General features: G+C 50.4%; 1 protein-coding gene across 3 annotated transcripts; it reads left to right on the top strand.

Moving 5' to 3' along the window:
• The first annotated feature begins 714 nt into the window (after nt 1-714).
• Nucleotides 715-20,594, top strand: BBS1 (Bardet-Biedl syndrome 1). Of its 3 annotated transcripts, XR_008714519.1 has the most exons (18): nt 715-1,742; nt 2,081-2,157; nt 2,274-2,308; nt 5,459-5,731; nt 5,846-5,892; nt 6,039-6,077; nt 6,203-6,275; nt 7,839-7,970; nt 8,681-8,787; nt 10,308-10,428; nt 10,593-10,751; nt 11,897-11,966; nt 12,538-12,696; nt 13,562-13,695; nt 14,642-14,776; nt 15,545-15,631; nt 15,853-16,026; nt 19,086-20,594. XR_008714519.1 is itself a non-coding variant. In XM_055580733.1 (17 exons), the coding sequence occupies exons 1-17, from the start codon at nt 1,696-1,698 to the stop codon at nt 15,937-15,939; spliced, it is 1,779 nt and encodes a 592-aa protein (XP_055436708.1). In that variant the 5' UTR covers nt 715-1,695; the 3' UTR covers nt 15,940-18,999. The 3 variants fall into 3 exon arrangements, 2 of the variants coding, with proteins under 2 accessions (XP_055436708.1, XP_055436707.1); XM_055580733.1 differs by lacking the exon at nt 19,086-20,594 and having other exon boundaries at nt 2,084-2,157; nt 15,853-18,999; XM_055580732.1 differs by lacking the exon at nt 19,086-20,594 and having other exon boundaries at nt 15,853-18,999.
• The last annotated feature ends 736 nt before the right edge of the window (nt 20,595-21,330 follow it).

Here is a 21,330-nt window from a genome sequence, read left to right as displayed (position 1 = left end):
TGACTTGATTAGGAAACATTTATGAAAAATTACTTGAAGCAAAGCAAGTGTGGCTAGTGGGAGGCACACAGGACTCATCTACTTGAGGGTTGAGGGGACCAATCCACAGGCTGCTAAGAGAAGTAGCTAAGCACCCCATGCTTTTGCCTCATTCACACACAGTGCAGGTGCCTGCGGAGCAGTCCTCTCTTTTTGGGCATCTCAAGCAGTGGGTTCCTGTAGGAGGAGGTGAGCTGCCAGACTCCGTGGAGTGCAGGTCTCAGCCTTCTTCCCTTGGAGTTACCTGCTGCTTCCTCAGTCAACTGAGGCACGTGTGTCTTGCCTGGAAAATCCCATGGATGGAGGAGCCTGGAAGGCTGCAGTCCATGGGGTCTCGGAGAGTCGCACACGATTGAGCGACTTCACTTTCACTTTTCACTTTCACGCATTGGAGAAGGAAATGGCAACCCACTCCAGTGTTCTTGCCTGGAGAATCCCAGGGACGGGGGAGCCTGTTGGGCTGCCGTCTATGGGGTCGCACAGAGTCGGACATGACTGAAGTGACTTCACTTATGGTTTTTCCAGTAGTCATGTATGGATGCGAGAGTTGGACCATAAAGAAGGCTAAGACCTGAAAAACCGATGCTTTCCGATAGTGGTGTCGGAGAAGACTCTTGAGAATTCCTTGGACAGCAAGGAGATCAAACCAGTCATTCCTTAAGGAAATCAATCCCAAATATTCATTGAAAGGACTGGTGCTGAAGCTGAAGCTCCATTACTTTGGCCACCTGATGTGAAATGCCGACTCATTAGAAAAGACTCTGATGCTGGGAAAGATTGAAAGCAGGAGGAGAAGGGGGCAACAGAGGATGAGATAGTTGGATGGCATCACTGATTCAATGGACATGAGTTTGAGCAAACTCCGGCAGATAGTGAAGGACAGGGAAGCCTGGCTTACTGTAGTCTGTGGGGTCGCAAAGAGTTGGACAGGACTGAGTGACTGAACAGCAACAACAAAAAAAATTGGAACACCTCAATCCTAGAATTTAATCTGTCTTTTTTCCTTTTAATTTATTTTTGGCTGCTGGAGTACAGGCTCTAGGACTGGGGCTTCAATACTTGCCACAGAGGGGCAGAGTCAGAAGTTTTGGCCGACACAGTTGCTCTGTGGCATGTGGGATCTTCCCAGACCAGATCTTTTTCTAAACGGAACAGGTGTTTCCTTCATTGGCAGACAGATGGCTTCTTTACCACTGAGCCACCAGGGAAGCCCAGGAGTTAATCCCTTAAACTTTGGGTTTTGTTTCTCTATCCTAGACCTCGAGAGTAAGCAGGGAAGAAAGGACGCGGACCCTTTTCCACCCAGGTAACCGTGAGGATGAGCGGACGAGTTAGTTTTGCTGTTGATAAACCGGAGAAGGGCACTTCTCCAGGCCTCAAAGCTCGAGGGGCCCGTGGCTGAGCCAGAGGTGCAGGGCCTAGAAGCTCCTGATGGGAAGAATCAGAGATAAATTATAAAAGTCGGAACGAGGGATTGCATCTCAGCTGGTAGAAACCCCGGCAAGGACCAGCGCAACTTGCTCAGGAGTCTCTCTGTCCCGGGCCGGAAAGTTGAGCGCCCGGAACCTTGACACGCGAGCTTCCCCCCAACCCGGAAGCTTTTGGGCACTGCGCGGCGGCTGGCCCCAGCCGGTTGCCAGGGTGACGCCTGGGAAGATGGCTGCTACGTCTTCGTCGGATTCAGACGGCGGCAAAGGCGAGAGGTGAAGGCTGCGATCCTTGAGACCCCTTTTCCTACATATGTAAAGAAGGTGCCCCGGTCCCTGGGATCTGGGCTCCTGCAAGTCTCAGCAGCGCTGGCAGTCCTTTAAAGATCACATAGGGAAACTGAGACCCAGGGAGTGAATGGGTGTGTGTGGGTGACTCGAGCGCTGCGGTGGGGGAGCCGGAACTTGGACCCAGACTCTGTACCCCTAGTTCAGAGCTCCCTACATACCTCATTCCCAGAAACCAGTTCCCGCAAAATGTTCTTCCTTCCCTTGGAATTCATCATCTGCTCCGCCCTCGCCCCCGTCCCCCAACTCTGTCTCTCTTCTCCCAGCAGTGAGGCCAATTCTAAATGGCTGGACTCACTCAGCGATTCCATGGCGAACATCCACACCTTTTCCGCCTGCCTGGGTGAGTCTCTGGGACCAGGAACCCTGGTTCTGGGGAGACCGGGGTGTCAGATGGTCATAGAGTTAAGCTTCTAGGATGCTGAGACCCTGGTTTATGGCCCTTTTTATGTTTTCCAGCGCTGGCCGATTTTCACGGGGACGGGGAGTACAAGGTAAGCCTGTCACCCCAGAAGTGAGGTTTCCTGATAGTTCCAAAGAAGCTCAACGTAATCTGGAATTCATGTGCACTTTGAAAAAGCACGTTTAGTGTTACACTTTATTTTTAACGTGGAAGTGGAGAGAACCTGTTGATTTCATATGACAGACTGCAGAAAGTACAGCTAAACAAAATGCTGCTGGAGATTATACTAAGACAAAGCCTTTTCATTTTGTTGACGTTAATTCTTCGCTGGAAGGGTGCATCCCATGGTTGGGGTTGGGGCGTTAGAATCTGGAGGGAATTTAGAAGGGAGGAGACTGAGAGTTTTATGTTTATCAAAAGGGTATGCATTTTAAGGTTAGCCGTGAGCTGATCATCTTGAAGCTGGATGATGACTATTTGGGGGTTTGTTATATGAGTCTCTAGTTTTGTATATGACTGAAGTTTTTCATAATAAAAAGATTAAAATTAAGATAAAAATATAAAGATAAGTAAAGAAATAAAAAATTTTAAAGGCACAGATTTTTTTAAAGGTTTAGAAATTATTGATCTAGAAGAAAGGAAGTTAACATATATTGAGTAATCATTTCTGGACTAGACCCTCTTTGAGGCATTTTCACATACATAGATACTGTTTATCTCCATTTTGTTAGTGGGAAAATAGATTCCAAAAGGCTGAGTTTACCGAGTTTGTAAAAGGTGGCAGACCTGGGCCTGTTAAATTCCCCATCACATGTTCCATTACAGCTCAGCCCTCACCAAGGGCAGTGAACCTACAATGGATATGTTATGATGGCAGCTAGAAAGGAGTGATATCCTGCTTGGACAGTGCAGTAAGATTCCTGGCTTTGGCCCCCAAATCCCTGTCCATAGAGCATTCAACAATTTAGCAAGCATACAGTGAACCCCTTGGTTAAGGGAATGGCAGTCCACGCCAGTATTCTTGCCTGGAGAATCCCATGGACAGAGAAGCCTGACGGGGTACAGTCCATGGGGTTGCAAAGAGGCGGACACAACTAAGCTACTGACACACACAGTGAACCTCTACTGTGTGTAAATTGTTGTGCAGACACTAACTTGAGAAATGAATCAGTCCATAGTCAGAAGGAAATACGGATACTGTCCTTGATTCATCCACAGTGTTGACTGAACACCTGGTGTATCCTTGGTGCTGGGTTGACAGCAGTGACGGGTAGAGAAATCACAGACCGCATGTGCTTAGCTGCTCAGTTGTGTCTGACTCTTTGCAGCCCTAGGGGCTGCAGCCTGCCAGGCTCCTCTGCCCTAAACTGGAGGCAGGAGGAGGCAGTGGTACGTGAACTGTGCTGAAGGATGAATGAAGTGTGTCAAGAAGGCACGGAAGAGGGGAGGGCATCAGGTAGAGGGAACTGCACAGACAGAGGCAGAGACGCTTGCAAACTCACAGCGTATTTGCAGAGAGGAGATTGCTTTCGAACTGTGGTGTTGGAGAAGACTCTTGAGAGTCCCTTGGACTACGAGGAGATCCAACCAGTTCATCCTAAAGGAGATCAGTCCTGGGTGTTCATTAGAAGGACTGATGTTGAAGCTGAAACTCCAATACTTTGGCCACCTGATGTGAAGAGCTGACTCATTGGAAAAGACCCTGATGCTGGAAAGATTGAGGGCAGGAGGAGAAGGGGATGGCAGAGGATGAGATGGTTGGATGGCATCACCAACTCAATGGACATGGCTTTGGGTGTACTCCGGGAGTTGGTGATGGATAGGGAAGCTTGGTGTGCTGTGGTTCATGGGGTCACAAAGAGTCGGACACGACTGAGCGACTGAACTGAACTGAAATTGAACATTAGAAAGTTGAGGCCAATATAAAATAGTAGTTAAAACCACTAGCTTTGTTTTTTTAATTTTTGGCTGTACCCTGTGGCATGTGGGACCCTAGTTCCCCAACCAGGAATCAAACCCGTGCCCCCTGCATTGGAAGGCAGAGTCTTAAACACTGGACTTCCAGGGAGGTCCCAAGACCACTGGCTTTGGATTCAGACAGACCTGGGTTCAAGACCTAACTGTACCACCTACTAGCTGTGTGACTTTGACCTAACATCTCTAAGCCTTATAGTTTCCTCATTTGTGAATTGGCACTAATAATTTTATCTACCTCACAGGTTGTTGCTCAGATTAAATAAAAGAACATGAAGTTAGTGGTGTGGCTTCTGGCACACTGAGCATGCTCAGAACCCAGGCATTCAGTGGCAGCCTGCATTCTGGCTGGAGCATAGCATGGATGGGGAAGTGATAGAAAACCTGTTGGGATCCAGATCAGAGGGGCCTTGCAGGCTTCACTCAGGAGAATGGGCTTGCATGGCAGCTGCAGTGGCTTGGAGGGTGGAAATACAAGAGCTTGGTTCTCCTTTGTGGGTTGCACGTCTCCTTTGTGGGTTGCACGTCCCACTCTGTGCACTTGGTTCTGCACACTTCCCACTCTCTGCACTTGGTTCTGCTCCTTTCCTGTTTGGAAGCCAGGCCTCAGAGCCCACATATGAGTTTCAGGCCCCCCAGTGACCTCAGTCATTGTCCCAGTGTGTAGAACAGGGTCTGGCATGGAGCAGGCCCTGAAGAAACATTTACTGAACAAATACTGAAAGTATCAGCTGCCCCCTGTTCCTCACTAGGCTCTGTGGTTCACTGTCTCCTTTGACTTGCACTACAAGTGTCCTGCAGTGTGCACGGGTGCGTGTTAAGTTGCTATAGTTGTGTCCAACTCTGTGCGACCCCATGGACTAGCCTGTCAGGGTCCTCTGTCCATGGAATTCTCCAGGCATGAATACTGGAGTGGGTTGCCATGCCCTCCTCCAGGGGATCTTCCTGACCCAGCAGGGATTGAGCCTGAGTCTTTTTGGTCTCCTGCATTGGCGGGCAGGTTTATTTAATTTTTTTTAACTACTAGCACGACTTGGGAAGCCCCTGTCATGTGGTAGGTATTCCCATTTTGCAGGTGGGAAAACTGGCTCAGGAAATCATTTTTCCCAAGGTCACACAGCTTGCAAAGCCTTTGCCCTCCTCCCACCCACCTGTGGTACACTCTGAGTATATACGGATGTGCACCAGCCAAAAGCTAAGCCCAGGAAGAGGGGCAGTAGGGGTGTCTTTAGCCCCTAAGCCTGGAATCAGCAGCCTGTCTCTGCAGCTGGCCATGGGAGACCTTGGCCCAGATGGGCGGCAGCCCCGCCTGAAGGTGCTTAAAGGACACACAGTGGTGAGCCAGAAGCCGCTGCCCGACCTGCCAGCCGCTGCGGTCAGCTTCCTCATGGCGTCACACGAGCCCCGGACTCCAGCACTGGCAATCGCATCAGGCCCTTGTGTGTATGTGTATAAGAATCTCAAGCCCTACTTCAAGTTCAGCCTGCCCTTGCTGCCTACAAACCCCCTGGAACAAGACCTTTGGAATCAGGCCAAAGAGGTAAGTGGCATGGGGGATGAGAGCAAGAAGGCAGAGGTGGCCGCTGCAGGTGGGCCTCATTCCCTGCCTGGCTCTGGAGCTCACAGGCTCTACCTTCTTCCCGTGGTGGCACAGGACCAGATTGACCCCTTGACCCTGAAGGAGATGCTGGAGGGCATCAGGTGAGAGCCCACTGTCCCCTTCATGTGCCTCCCTCACTCCCCAGTTCCTACTCCTTCATCCCAGAGCCCACTGTCTGACACCCTCCTCCCCCCACACTGGACCTGTGTCTCAACTCAACCTGCTGGGATGGTCCCTCTCCTTACAGGGAGAAGGCAGAGGTGCCTTTGTCTGTACAGTCACTCAGGTAAGGGCCCTCTGGACGGCCAGGGCTCCAGAAGCTCCCTGGGAGGGCAGGGGGAGAGGCTGCGGAGTGGCCTTGGAGGGCAGGCAGGCCCCGGGCGCACAGATGCCCCTACTGTGTGTGTCCAGGTTTCTGCCGCTGGAGCTGAGTGAAATGGAGGCGTTTGTGAACCAGCACAAGTCCAAGTCCATCAGGCGGCAGGTACTGCCCCCTCTCATTTCCCTGTAAAAAATACAGTTTTTTAAACAGACCATATAAAGCCAAACCTGACTAGTTTTACTTTGCCGTTTCCCTTCCAGCCTATGCCGCCTATGTAGTCTGCAGGGCTTCTCCATTTCAGTTAGCAGTGACAGCTTTGAGTTGATAGATACAGTTATGTAACTTATGTAACTTTTATCATTTTGGTGGTAAAGGTAAAATATTTTCATTAGGGAAAATTTTGAAAATAGAAATACAAAGGAGAAATACAAGTGACTATACTCTTACTACTCAGAGTACTCTTACCATTTTGATACATTTTGTTCATAAATAGGCTTTTATATCCTGCTTCCCTTGAGCACATAACATTGTATCTTGAGCATTAGTCTTGAAGAACTCCATTTTTAGTGGCCCCTTGATCATTTCATTGATGATTCGTTATTCATTCATAATTTAACTATTCGGTGCAGATCATTGGTCAAGAAGTGTCTTCTTTTTATTCACTTCATATTTTTCTTAGTTAGGATTTTAATGACTTTATTGATAGACCTACTCATTGATGAGCTCCAGTGGTTCCTGACCTTGGGGGCTGAGCCTTGTCCAGGGATGGGCTTTCAGAGCTGTCCCTGCATTTCAGAAAGCCACATAGGAACCACCCACTTGCTATAGAGGACATTTGAGCTGAACACGTTGACCAACACATGCCTCCATGTTTGGCTAGCTGTAGATCATTCCCTGAGAAACACTGTTCTCTCCTGCTGATCAGCAGCCCAGATCCACAATTGTCACTATCTCTGAGTACTTTTAAAATCAGGAAGTGAGTTAAGTATTGCTTAAAAGATGCAGTGTGGGGGAGGCCGTCTCCCCAGGTGTGCATCGTGGCTACCTGGTTGGGAGCCACTAGCATCCACATTTCTGTAACTTTTCTCCTTCCTCTAGGCTTTGAGGATTCCTCTTTTTTTTATCTTAAAGATAGTCACTCAGTGAACAGCTTTATCCAGAGAAACATTTTAGTCCCGCTAAATTATTTCCACAGGAGAAATTCCTTAAAAGGGGATCATCTCCTCTCTTGTTTTCTCTCCAGTCACAATTAGAAGAAGAACATATGCCCACTGTAACTGCAGAAAAGCCCAATGAAGAAATTAAACCCTGTCATTGTCCAGAGATAACCAGTGTTTGTATTTAAAGGTTTAGCTTTCCACGGTTCTTTTTATTCATATATATGTTTTTTAAACTGGGATAATACTAATGTAACTTTTAATCTGTATTTTCTCTTAATACATTAGAAACATTCTCCCTGTCATTGAATCTTCTTTTAAAATCTGATTTTGGTAAATGACCATATGGTTTTTGATCATACAGACAGTTTATAATTGACTTAGAGAATCCTCTTTTGTTAGGAAATTAGGTTTGCTGCAATCAACACTTTTGTAGATAAATCTTCTGTCACAACTCTAAGACTCCTCTTCTTCCTTTGCCCTCTTTCTTTCTGGGGCGTCCTGGGAGGAGCTGGGGTGAGAGATGGTGTGAGGGGATCTCCTGGGTGACCCTGGAGTCCTTCTGCAGACAGTCATCACCACCATGACCACCTTAAAGAAGAACCTGGCTGACGAGGACGCTGTGTCCTGTCTGGTGCTGGGCACTGAGAACAAGGAGCTCCTGGTGCTAGACCCAGAGGCCTTCACCATCCTGGCCAAGGTCAGTGTGGGCCTGGCCCTGTGCACACCCAAGGCACAGGCTCCATGCCCTCCCCTTCCCCAAATCTCCTGCCCCAGTTAGTTAGTTCTGATAGTTGGTGATACCTGTTCATTGTAGACAGTTGTAAAATGTAGACGGGCATAAAGAAGACAGACAACCCCAAATCCTACGACTCATGCATGTCTTCTGTGAAAGTTTTGGCACAAGTCCTTGTAGACATTTTCATATTTAGACACAGGTATATAACTTTCAATATTTTTTTCTTTTTTGTATAAAAACAGCCCATGCTGTAGGATCCTGAAACCTGCTGTTTTCAAGCAGCAGTAGCTCATCAGTATCTTTCCATGTCCATATTAAACCATGTCAGCCTTTGCAGAGGCTGATTAACATCAATTATATAAATATTCTGTAATTTCTTTACCCTGTTGCCAATTGTATGTTTAAGTTATTTTCAGTTTCTTGCTATCATTAACCGCCACCACAGCAGGCTTCCTTGCCAAACATCTTTGTGTGCTTATCTAAATACCTCCTTACATGCATTCCTAAAGTAGACTTAAAGGTTTTGCTACCTGTTCCCCTCCAGAGAAACTGTTTGTTTTAAACTGTGCCCAGGAGGGTGTGAGTGACGAGAGGGGCACTTAGAGGAGTGGCGTCAGGTCAGGGAGGGGCTGGGGCTCCAGAGAAACCGGGGTGTTTGAGTCTCTCTGCAGATGAGCCTCCCCAGTGTCCCTGTCTTCCTGGAGGCTTCTGGCCAGTTTGATGTGGAGTTCCGTCTTGCCGCTGCCTGCCGCAACGGGAGCATCTATATACTGAGAAGGTAGCCACATCCGAGCTCTCTAGGGTCAGAAGGAACATCTCAGAAACCTAGTGGTTTCGAGGGCTGGCAAGATGAGCAGGGCTTTGGAGCGAGAATGTGGGACTGGAAAGAGCCCAGAACTTCATAGGAGGCAGAGCCCTGGAGCGTAAGGGCTGTCTGGGGGCTTGTCCCGTGGGGCCCGGCAAAGTGAGAGCCTCGGCTGGGCGGCTGCGACACGAGCAGCGTGGCCCGCTGTTAGACAGAAGCGGCCTTTCCTATCTGTTCTGCTGCTTTTATAGCTGCGGGAAATGTCCTTATGCATTAGTTGGATGTTTCTTAACAGTCATTCTTTTAATTCAAGAAATGTTTTTGAGTACCTGCTATGAATTAAGCATTGCATGAGGTATTGGGGATATATTGATGAACAAAATACATAGTCCCTACCCTTGTGGGAAGACATATTAAGACCAAGATTATATTACAAATTGGATACGTGCTATGGAGGAAAAGTACTGGCTCAGTGAGGGATAAAAGAGGGTCAGGGTGATCAGCAAATGCCTGTTTGAAGAGATTACTTGAAGGTTAAGAAGGATCCAGTTCAAAAAAGTGGAGCAAGAGTTACAGGCAGAGAGCACGTAAGCGAACTCGGTGGGAAAGGCATTGGCATGTGCCACTTGAGCTTGGTGGCAAGAGATGACATAGAGATCAGGTCGACTCACACAGGACCTAGTAGGACATGGTGAAGATTCTGGGTTTCATCTGCAGGGGAATGGAAAACCATTATGGGGTTTGACTCAGAAGATGCGATGAATGACATGATCCATGTCCATTTCAGAGGGTAGATTGGGATTAGGCCCAGAGAGCAACGGAAACCTCTTCAGATGAGTCTTCAGATGGGCGATGTCTCTGGCTTAGACTTAAGAAAGGTGGGCCAGAGTCTTTATGGATAAGGGAAATAAGATTCACTTGCCAGGAAACTGAAAACTCTGCATCCACACAGAGCAAACTCCTCTTGCTTTTCTGATAAATTACTAAACTATTATATTAAATGGAATCTCAGTCCATTACTTTGTCACCTGAGCTACACTCGCTGTAAACTGGTTAATGCCAAGTTATCACACAGATCACCATAGTGAAGTTGGGAGGAAGACCAGGAGGGAAAATACACATTCTGTTATCCAAGGTCATGCAGCTACTAAGTCCTAGAGGTGGAACTCGTTCCTGGGTCCTCTGCTTGTGGGCCAAGGCTGCTCCCAGAATCATCTGTGGGGCCTGGAAAGAGGAGGGTCAGCCAGGGCAGGAGAGAAGGTTTCTGGGCTGGGAGTGAGTGAGTGAGTGAGCATTAGTCGCTCAGTTACTCTGCGATCCCATGGACTGTAGCCCTCCAGGCAAGAGTACTGGAGTGGGTTGCAATGCCCTCCTCCTGGGGATCTTCCCAACCCAGGGATAGAACCTGAGTCTCCTGCATTGCAAGCAGATTTTTTACGATATGAGCCACCAGGGAAGCCCTGGGGCTAGGAGTGTGTGTCTTCATTCCACAGAGATTCCAAGCGTCCCAAGTACTGCATCGAGCTGGGCGCCCAGCCTGTGGGGCTTGTCGGTGTACACAAAGTCCTGGTGGTGGGCAGCAACCAAGACAGCCTGCACGGCTTCACCTACAAGGTGTGATCGCATGGCAAGCACCCCCAAAGCCTTCCACCCGCGTCTCCTCAGTCCCCCTCAGCAGGCAAGCCCTTCTGGCATTCCCTTCCCAGCAACTCCAGCCACCTCTTCTTTCCCCTTCTCAGCGCTGAGCCCCCAGCAGACACTTAGCTGTTCCCTCCCAGGGTAAGAGGCTGTGGACAGTGCAGATGCCTGCAGCCATCCTGGCCATGAACCTCCTGGAGCAGCGCTTCCGGGGCCTGCAGGCCGTCATGGCTGCGCTGGCCAACGAAGAGGTCCGCATTTACCATGACAAGGTCCTGCTCAACGTCATCCGCACGCCGGTGAGCTGCTGACTCCTCCCTGCCCCGCTCCCACCTTTGGGGCTCACTCACTGCCTCTCCTGATCCCACTCCCCCTGTCACCCTTAACTTTTGATGTATTTTGAAAACGTTCATTGAGTATCTCATATGCACAACTCACTGTATTGAAAGGATAATACAATGACCGAATCCTTATTGTCGAGGGACTTGCAGCCTAAGGTGCGAGCCAGCCGGAAACACAGCTGATTCAAATACAAGACAGACTAAAGCAGACCAAAGCCCAGAAAAAGCACAGAGACAGACTATAGTGACTGGGGATGGAGGCGGGGGTCAGTGAGAGATACATAGGGATGGAACTCAGGAGCCATTTCACAGAGCAAATGACAATTCAGCTGGTCCTCGAAGCAGTTTGCTTTGAGAAATGGAGTGGATAAATGAAGGTGCAATATTCCAGACTGGAGATAACATGAATAGTGGCTGAGAGGCATGAGTGTTCTTGATAAAGGAATCCAGGTAGTTTGATGAATTTGGACCAGAGTTTTTCAAACAGAGTTTTGAGTCATCAGATCGATTTAATGAACCAGTATCAGAACCAGAAAAAAGTTCACAGTGTATCATGTGTGAAACTTTCATGTGTACATATGTGTAAAGTGTCATATGTCGCAATATAAAATTTGAAAGCAGCTGGTTTGGACCACAGGCTCTCGGGAGGGCAGGCGGTGTGGTGTACAAGTTGGGGAAAGGACAAAGAGAAAAGGCAGGTTGGAGTCAGATATGGAAGGCCTTGAATGTGTAAACAAGGAGAGCAAAAACCATTGGAGGTTTTTCAGCCAAGAATAGACATGGTCATATTTGTATTTTGAAAAGCAACGGAAGCAGCTGTTTGAAGGACAGACTGGGGAGAAAGACGGCTGGGAGACATGTTAGAAAGCTGAACTCAGAGGCCAGTGATGTTCAGTCTGGAACTATGGCCATGACTGAGCAGGGGGCGGGGTGGGGGATTAGAAATACAGGAAATATTTCAGAGGCAGCATAGCCCCCGGCCTCACCTCACATCTCACCTCGTACATCATATGTGGGGTCTGCCACCCTTGTCCCCGCTCCTCCCAGTCCTGTTCTCTTCACTGAGATCTTTTCCCAACTAAACTCTGGTGTTTCCACCATAGGAGGCAGTGACCAGCCTTTGCTTTGGCCGCTATGGGCGGGAGGATAACACCCTTATCATGACTACACTAGGTAAGGGGGTCAGGCCTGGTGAGGGTTTTAGAGGTGGGAGTCTGTGGGACAGGCCGGACCCTGGGAAGGAAGAGGTGCATGTGGAACACAGGTGGGCCTGGGTTTGGGAAGCAAGGCCTGCCTGCAGACACCATCCCGTCTGGGGCTGGGTCTTCACTGGGGACAGCTCATTAGCAGTTTGATGTCACTACCTGGGGCCAGGCCCTGGCTGTGTCTCCAATTCACCCCAGTATCTGCCACAATGCCAGGAACATCAAAATAGTCAGTAAATAACTGCTAGGAACTCTCCTGGCGGTCCAGTGGTTAGAACTCCATGCTTCCACTGCGGGCGACCCAGGTTTGATCCCTGGTCAGGGAACTAAGATCCCGCAAGCCAGTGGCTTGCCCAAGCAACTAAATAACTGCTAAATGAATGAACGCATTACTGGCAGGACACACTTCATTCCTTTCAGAGACCCACAGTCTCAACAAGAAGACAGAAGAGGATCAACATGAGGCAGACTGGGGAGAAAGAACGGGACTGTCGGGTGGGCCTGGGGAGGACACATATGCCGTCTGTCTCCTTTCCTAGGTGGTGGCCTGATCATCAAGATCCTCAAGCGCACAGCGGTGTTTGCCGAGGCGGGTGGTGAGGCTGGCCCCCCACCAAGCCAGGCCATAAAACTCAACGTGCCCCGGAAGACCCGGCTGTACGTGGACCAGACACTGCGAGAGCGGGAAGCTGGCACCGGTAAGGCTCAGGCCGAGTCCCTCCCCTCCTCCTCCTCAATTGGTCCAAAGCAGCAGCAACTGGCTGAATGCCACCTGGGTGCCCTGAGCAGTAGGAGGAGACCTGGGCGAACCAGGCAGGTCTCATGCCTCTAGACGCCCAGAGACAGCCTACGAGGTACACCCTGCCAAAAAAGAACTAGAGCTCAAGGTAGAAGGTGCTGCAGCTGCCCTTCGAGTTCAGAGGAGGGAGCAGCCGCTTCTAGGTGCAGGAATTCTCGTAAGAGCAGTAGAATTTGAGCAAGGTTCTTCCTTTTCCTGTTTAATTTTTCGTGCTCTTTTGTTCGTTCAGTACCTATGATTATGCCAGGCCTTGTGTCAAGTGCCTTGGATTAGGCCAGTCCCTACCCAAAGAGCTCAGTAGACCTTGCTAACTTCACATTGCATGACAGGTGCGGAAGTCTCTGTTCATGTGCTTTTGAGGCGCACAAGAGAATGTGTTTGCCCGGGAGCCTGGCAAAGGCTTTAGAGAGAGATGACATTGGATTTGACTCTAAAAGATGATTACAGACAGGGACAGGGAAGGGCGATTTTGGCAGAGGCCTGGGTAAAGGCACAGGGCCCTGCCTGGGTTCAACCAGGAGCCAACAAAGGAGGCCAAGACTGCGCGGGCGGCCGGGTGGTGGGAGAAGCCGGGCAGAGGGGCAGGGAGTGGTCCACAGCATCCAGAGGCTGGCTGTGGGACCTCGGCCTCCTGTTGCACGCTCCCAGCCTCTGCTCACCGTGCCTTCCTCTCACCCTCTCCCCACGGCAGCCCAAGTGGGAGCCTCCTCCCCGCGCTGCCCACCTCCCGCCTCACCATCAGCCCCTCGTGTCCCTCCCCTCAGCCATGCACCGGACCTTCCAGGCAGACCTCTACCTGCTGCGCCTCCGGGCGGCCCGTGCCTACGTGCAGGCCCTTGAGTCCAGCCTGAGCCCCGTGTCTCTGACGGCCCGGGAGCCGCTCAAGCTGCACGCTGTGGTGAGCTCTCAGGGTAGGGGGTGGTCAGGCCACCTCAGGGCCAGAGGGGCAGAGGTCAGGGGTGGGCAGGAACCCCTCAGGCCAGAGCCGGTTCCAAGGCAACTAGGCCCATGCCCCTGGTCACCTGCCCACAGACTCAGGGACCAAGACCTCCGTGGGTGCTCTCGCCTTCTCTCACCTGTGCCGCCTCTTCCCCTCAGCTGGCCGCAGAGCAGGCACACTCTCCAGCCCCCTCGTTCCACGTGGGACCTCAGACAAGCCCCCAGACGTGGGACCTGGCCCCCAGGTCATCACTTTGGGACATTTCTTCCCAGGAGCCTGGAGGGACTCTTCAGGAGTCTGTTCACTTCAGTAACTGCCGGCAGCCCGAGGAGATCGGACTGCCTGGTGCAGGGATGGGGCTGTCCCAGGACCTACACAGGCACGAGGAGGACGAGGAGCCCTTAGACATGCCTGACCTCAAGGTCCTCAGGCCTCCAGCCAGCTCTCAGTGGCTCCCTGAGGTGTGCGGTCTGATCCAGTTGGGGTTCTAGTCTCTCTGCCTGAAGACAGTGGAGAGATCCAGAGAGGAAGAGGCTACAGAGTGCAGGGTGGAAGAGGGAGAAAGTGAAATCACCCTGCCCCCAGAGGACCTGCGGTCGAGGCGAGCCAGGCCCTGAAGACGGGCAGGGCCACGGGGCGGCGCAGGTGGGAGCCGGGCCTGCTCACCCAGGCCAGCTCTGCCTCCCGCCCGCCTTCTCCTCCCGAGGCCGCTGCTCAACTCTGTACCCACGGAACCAAGTTTCTGAGCTCTGGGCCTTCTGATGGACAATGCTTTAGAGCAGTTGGAGGAGGGTGACTTGAGGACGCGGATGAGGAAGCAGGCGGGCAGGGATGGGGTCGACCTTCTCAGCACCCAAGCCCATGAGGTCCTAAGTGCTTTCTCCCCTCCTCGCCCTCTCCACAGGTCCAGGGCCTGGGCCCCACCTTCAAGCTCACCCTTCACCTGCAGAACACATCAACAGCCCGCCCCATCCTGGGGCTGGTGGTCTGCTTCCTGTACAACGAGGTGCTCTATGCTCTGCCCCGGGCCTTCTTCAAGGTACTGGCGTGACAAAGGGTGGGGTGGGGCCTGATCAGATGGCCACAGGTCAGAGGTGAGGGGGCTGGCAAGTGGCTGCAGCTACAGGGCAGGCTAGGGCGCAGCAGGGGCCCTGAGGAGAGCCCCCAAGGTTGGCTGCCCCAGCTGCTTTTCTCCCCGCCTGCGCGGGTCTGAGGGCGGCACTTGGAAGGTGCTGGGACAACAGTGAGAGTCCGGGCCCCACCTATGCCTCCCTCAGAAGCCCGTTGGTGCTGGGGGTCCCAGAGCCGCCCTGCTGCCCAGCCCTCCCACAACAAGAATGAGGACCCCAAGGAGAACCTTCCAGAATGAAGCACCTGGTGTTCCCCAGGTCCACATTTGAGCCTTAGTTGGAAGGACCAAAAACCGAGAAGGACTTTGGTATGTGGAAGAAATAGCCCTAGACTTGGTTGGAGGTCAAGAGGTTTAGGGACTTGCCTGGCAGCCCAGTGATTGAGACTCCACACTTCCCCTGCAGGGTTTGATCCCTGGCCAGGGAACTAAAATCCAGCATGCTGTGCCTCACAGCCAAAAAGAAAAAAAGTTTACCTTTAATTATGGACACACATGCAGCCCTGGGGCGTTCACTCCCCCACTGAGCCGTGTGCCCCTTGAACGGGCCCGTCACCCCTGCCCGCCCTGCCAGGCTATGACGTTCAGCTGGGACAGCAGGGTGACAGTGCTTTGAAATCTGCCCAACACTGGCTGGCAAGAGGGCTGACTTCCTGACCTCTTTGTCCCCAAACTTAGGTCCCATTGCTGGTGCCAGGGCTCAACTACCCCCTGGAGACCTTTGTGAAGAGTCTTAGTGACAAGGGCATCTCAGACATCATCAAGGTACGTCGCCAGTTGGTACTAGTGCAGGGGAGAGTGTGAGTGAGTGTGGACAAGGTCCCGGGTGGCTGCCAAGAAGGGCTGGGTATCTGCACAGCAGAGGCTCCCCTCCCCTTGGGCCGAGCCCTACACTGGGGCCGGTACAGACCAGGCCGTGCTGGCCTTCTTGGGGAGCGGAGGGGGAGGCAGAATGCCCCCTACTGCCATGGCCACCTTCTCCGTAGGTGCTGGTGCTTCGAGAAGGCCAGAGCACACCCCTGCTGAGTGCCCACATCAACATGCCCATGAGTGAGGGGCTGGCAGCTGACTGACCCCATGCTGGGGTTAAAGCCCCAGTGGAATCAGAACCAGGAGAATCCAGCCGCCTCCACTGTGCTGGGCAGAGTCCATAGTCCCAGGTTCGCTCCTGTGCGGCACCACGCCGGGCTGCCGCCTCCCTCTCCTCTCCTCGCGCCCCTCTCTCACTACCCCGACCACCGGGTGACCCGCAGCACAGGTCAGTGAGCTCCTTCCTCCTCAGGAAAACCCAGGCGCTGGCCCTGTGGGCTCCTGCCACTCTGCTCTTGTCCCCACTTACCCCCAGAAAGCATCCCCAGGTCCAAAGGAAGAGTTCTGCAGCAGTTACGCTGAGATGAGGGCATAGGCCCCACCTTCTCCTCTGCCACTCTCCTTGGGCACGTCCCTTTGCTGCTGCTGCAGAGTTGGCGGGGGCCTGGCCCCGGACAGTCAGAGGCTTTTCTTGGTGAGACTGAGCCCCCTGTTGCTCCCTGGGGTGCCAGAGGCTTGGCTGTTGCCAGCTCAGCTTGCAGGCAAAGCACATGCTCTGATCTCCCCCTCTTTCTATTCAGGGGCCCCGGGAATAGCTGCCTTCCCACAGGGGGCCTTTCTGAAGTCTTGGGCTCAGCCAAGGTCTCAGGCCTGTGATGCTCCATGAAGATTGCCAAGGAAGAGGCTGGCGCAGGAGGGCAGAGAGTGCCTGGGCAGGGAGCTAGGGGCCTGAGGAGAGGAAGGCTCAGCTTGACAGAGCAGAGGTGGGGTCAGGGCACACAGGAGGGGTGTCTCTGGGGTCCTGGGGAGGCGGCTTGGGAGGCAGAAGCCTAGAACTGCCCAACAAAATGCTCTTCTATGCCCTGGAGCCCAGATCAGTCAGGTGAGTGGCAAGTTCACCGGGCAGTGGCCATTATGTGTGAGATTTGCTGGAAAAGCGTAGGCCTTAGTTGAATCAGGGATTGAATGAAGGTGCATGTTAAGATCTTAGGGGTCAGAGACGCACAGTCTGGGCCCTTGGTGCCTCCTGGAGTGCCCTAGCTAGACTGCCTGGCCTGCCAGCTGTCTTTCGGGTCAGCGCTACCCAAGGCCGCCCTCAGCCATTTGTAAGCCAGGAGTCCTGTTCGCTGAGGAAGGGCCTATGCCTTTTGACCAGGTACAGCCTAGGCTTGGCAGACAGCTCAGGCTTGTGGGAAGTAACCAAGTTTCTGGTGTTTCCATTTCCCCAAGTGTAAAAGGAGGCGGTTTGACTAGATTCTGCTCTAATATCCTAGAGTTTGGCAGCCCCTCTAAAGAAACCAGGAGTCAGCTCCAGAAAGGGAATACTTGGCAGGAATAAGCACAGAACTTTTGCTCTTGAGATCAAGGGCCCCACATTGATGGATTCTGCTAGACAACAGCCTCTGGGCTGGAAGCGGTGAGGGACAGCCCACATCCACGCTCTCCACAGGGAAAGCATTTGGGGCGAGGTCAAGAGAATTAAGGGGTCTGGACCAAAGCAAGAGCCATCCCCTCCTGTCTGCACGGTCCAGCCACTCGCAAACAGACCAGTTAGGTCGGGGTGGCCTGGGGTTCCTTGATCGAGCTGACTGAGGCTCGGGGGAATGAGGAGGAAGTTCAGTATGGAAATGGAAAGACAGGTAGAGGGAGCGTCACTGTCAGTCAGATTTCAACCAAACCTGAAGATTTCAACCTTCCAAGAGAGCTCATCGGAGATGGAAGGCCCTGCCCCAGAAGGTATCAAGCCCCTTGTCACTGGAGCTGTGTCACTGTGGCAAGGCCAGATGACCTTACAGTCCCTTTCACCCCTGTGAAGTGATGAACTGTGTGAACTCGGAACGAAGAAGTCTCAATCGGGGTCTCCTCATAGTTATCCATGATGATGCAAGTGGAGAAATGATCCCGAGGCCCAAGCCCTAATATGAATTTACATGATGTGATACTGTGTCGTTTTTCAGTCGCTCAGTCGTGTCTGACTCTGCAACCCCATAGACTGCAACACGTCAGGCTTCCCTGTCCTTCACCATCTCCCAGAACTTGCTCAAACTCAGGTCCATTGAGTTGGTGATGCCATCCAACCATCTTGTCCTCTGTCATCCCCTTCTCCTCCCGCCTTCAATCTTTCCCAGCATCAGGGTCTTTTCCAACGAGTCAATTCTTCACACCAGGTGGTCAAGGTATTGGAGCTTCAGCTTCAGCATCAGTCCTTCCAGTGAATAATCAGGACTGATTTCCTTTAGGATTGACTGGTTTGATCTCTTTGCTGTCCAAGGGACTCTTAAGAGTCTTCTCCAGCACCACAGTTCAAAAGCATCAATTCTTTGGCGCTCAGCCTTCTTTATGGTCCAACTCTCACATCCATACATGACTATTGGAAAAACCATAGCTTTGACTAGACGGACCTATTACTTAAAAACACATGAACCGCATGATGTGGACAGTGTAAATAAAGCAGTACGAAGTAGAAAGCAGTGCATGATCCCAGTGCCCTCGCTAGCTAGAGCTCTAAGAAACGACATTAAGGATGAGGAGAGTGGTGCCTTTTTTTAATGTCAAAAAACATGTACCTACTTAGTACTCTATTTGTACTAAGAGTCGCTCAGTCACGTCTGACTCTTTGCAACCCCATGACTGTAGTCTGCCAGGTTCCTCTGTCCATGGAATTGTCCAGGCAAGAATACTGGAGTGGGTTGCCATTTCCTCCTCCAGAGAACCTTCCTGATGCAGGGATCGAATCTGGGTCTCACGCACTGCGGGCAGATTCTTTACTGTCTGAGCGACCAGAGAAGCCCCACTGGGTACTATGGAATCAGGCAATTTATAACAAGAGCGACCAGAGAAGCCCCACTGGGTACTATGGAATCAGGCAATTTATAACAAGAAAACAGCCTCTTCCCATTCCTCAGTACTGTGTCCCTGCTACAATCATTTCCCTCTCTGTTAGCTATTCTCTAAATATGCTTATACAATCTTTGTTGGCTCCCTGTCATAATAGATGGGGCTTTAGCTCTCTTGTGGCAGCACCCTGCCCTCTCCTTTTCTCCCCAATTAGGTAAATCCATATTCACTATTTAGATTACTACGTGACTGTCCACTGCAGAGCCAAGAATGGGGCTGTAATTAAATTACCTTTTAGTGTATTATTTTTCATGGAGTTAATAGTTGCCCTGTTTTTTTCTCCTTTGCTTAGTTTTCTGTGTATACCAACTGCTGGCTCTTCTCCGACCGGGTCTGACAGGTCCTCCAGGTGCGTCCCTTCACCCCTGCTTCAGGGAGCGCCGTTTGTTCACTAGAACTGCAGAAGCACTTCTGGGAATTCTGTTTGCCATGTTCTGGGCCAGATTCCTTAATTCCTGGACCCTGTGTCCTTTTTCGTAGTTCTTTTACCCCTCACCTGGTGAAGCACATCCAGGGGTACCTTCTCTAAAAAGTCACTAGAGTTGGGCTTTCCTGGTGGCTCAGTGGTAAAGAATCAGCCTGCAAATGCAGGAGACCTGGGTTTGACCGCTGATCCGGGAGAATCCCACATGCCACAGAGCAACTAAGCCCACGCACCACAACTACTGAGCCTGCGCTCTAGAGCCCGAAGCGCAAGTGCTGAATCCCGCATGCCCTAGAGCCTGTGTTCCGCAAGAGAAGCCACCGCAGTGAGAAGCCTGCGCACTGCAACTCGAGAGCAGCCCCTGCTCGCTCCAACTAGGGAAACGCCACGCAGCAATAGAGACCCAGCACAGCCAAAAAATAATTAATTTTAAAAGAATCTTTTTAAAAAAACTCACTAGAGTTAAAAATTTTAAGACACCATTTGTCTGAAGATTTTATTCAGTTCATACATGTATGTGATAGTTTGGGTCGAAAATTTGAAGGTGAAAGTCATTTTTATGTAAGGAAGTCATTTTTAAGGTAGTGTGCCGTCGTATTCTGATTTTTGGTAATGCCGTTAAGAGGTTCCATGGCACTTTTGCTTCTGACTTTTCTCTGAGGTTCTGAAATATCTGACAATTACCGTGTGTCATTATTGTTATGCTGCGGGGTGGAGGCTTGCATCCTTCAATTCCAGAAAAGTGTTTCTTGAGTGATTTCTTCCCATTTTCTCTGTTCTCTCTGGAATCCTGATGAAGCCCAGTGTCTGATAAATGATAATTCCAGAGAGAATAGAACTGAATCCTCTGATTTTCTTCTGTCTTCTCCTATATTATCTTTTGGTTCTATTTTCTGAGAGGTTTTTACCTTTCAGCTCTTCTCTGCAACGGTTCTTAAAATCCTGTTGTATTTTTTGGCTGCACCACGTGGCATGTGGATCTCAGTTCCCCAGTAGGGGATCGAACCCGCGCCCTCTTTAGTGGAAGCAGAGTCTTAACTGCTGGACCACCAGGGAATTCCCTAAAATTCTGTTATTTTAATTCTCAGCTCTTTTTGTTCTCTGTTCAGTCTTTAATTATGGTACCTTTTCAAGGACATAGTTGAGTTCAACACCATCAATCAACTGGATTTAATTGACATCTACAGACTACTTCAACAACACTAAAATACACATTTTTTTGGAGCTCACATAGAACACTCACCAAGACAGATCATATTCTGGACCATAAAAAACACTTGAACAGATTTAATAGAAATCATGAAGTGTCTGCTCTCACACCAAAATGTAAATCAGTAACAGAAAAATAATTGGAAAATTTAAAAATACTTGCACATTAAACAGTAGTCTTCTAAATAATACATGGGTCAAAGAGGAAATCTCAAATTTTAAAATATTTTGAACTAAATTGAAATGAAAACACTTATCAAAATTTGTGGGTGCAGTGAAAGCATTGCTTAGAGGGAAATTTATAGCACTGAATGGATATATTAGAAAAGACAAAAGACCTAAAATCAATAATCTACATTTCCACCATGGGAAGCGAGAAAAAGAAGAGCAAAAGTAAATCCAAAATAAAAGAGCAGAAATCAATGAGATCGAAAATAGGAAATCAATAGAGAAAAAGCAATGAAAACCAAAAGCTGGTTCTTTGAAATCTTAATGGAATCAACAAAAGAAACTGCCTATTTCCAAGTCTAGTACTGGGTAGAAGGGTTGGGGGGTGGGGGGAATCTCTCCTGAGAATTTTTAACCACATGCCCGCCTGAGTAAGTCTGCAACCTGAATTGACAATACCTGGGTGATCCAAACCACCCCTAGTTGAGAATTTAAAGTGCCAGGTTGGTTTGTCATCAGGCAACTGATAAATGTATTTCCTCTGCGGAGGAATTTACTTTTAACTCAATCTCAAAAACTCCCCATTGATAAAATTCCAAAAAGTATGAATTCACAGTCAAAACTCATGAACTGCAAGAAAATATGGCACTATGAGCAAGAGCAAACAATAAACCTGCATAATCAGGCCTCAGAAACTTAAGGTACTGGAATTACCAAACAATATATGTGTTTTCAA

The sequence above is a fragment of the Bubalus kerabau genome, chromosome 5, assembly GCF_029407905.1.
Source record: "Bubalus kerabau isolate K-KA32 ecotype Philippines breed swamp buffalo chromosome 5, PCC_UOA_SB_1v2, whole genome shotgun sequence".
NCBI lineage: Eukaryota > Metazoa > Chordata > Mammalia > Artiodactyla > Bovidae > Bubalus > Bubalus kerabau.
Note: the sequence above shows the minus strand (reverse complement) of the source record. Positions and strands in the feature narration are given on the sequence as shown.

What these genes read in the sequence shown, in the direction of transcription:
- BBS1 (XM_055580732.1), top strand. Translation starts at nt 1,696, where the DNA reads ATGGCTGCTACGTCTTCGTCGGATTCAGACGGCGGCAAAGGCGAGAG. An exon ending in AGAGCGGGAAGCTGGCACCG is followed by an intron (nt 12,697 to 13,561) that starts GTAAGGCTCAGG and finishes CCCTCCCCTCAG; the next exon opens with CCATGCACCGGACCTTCCAG. An exon ending in TGCCCCGGGCCTTCTTCAAG is followed by an intron (nt 14,777 to 15,544) that starts GTACTGGCGTGA and finishes CCCCAAACTTAG; the next exon opens with GTCCCATTGCTGGTGCCAGG.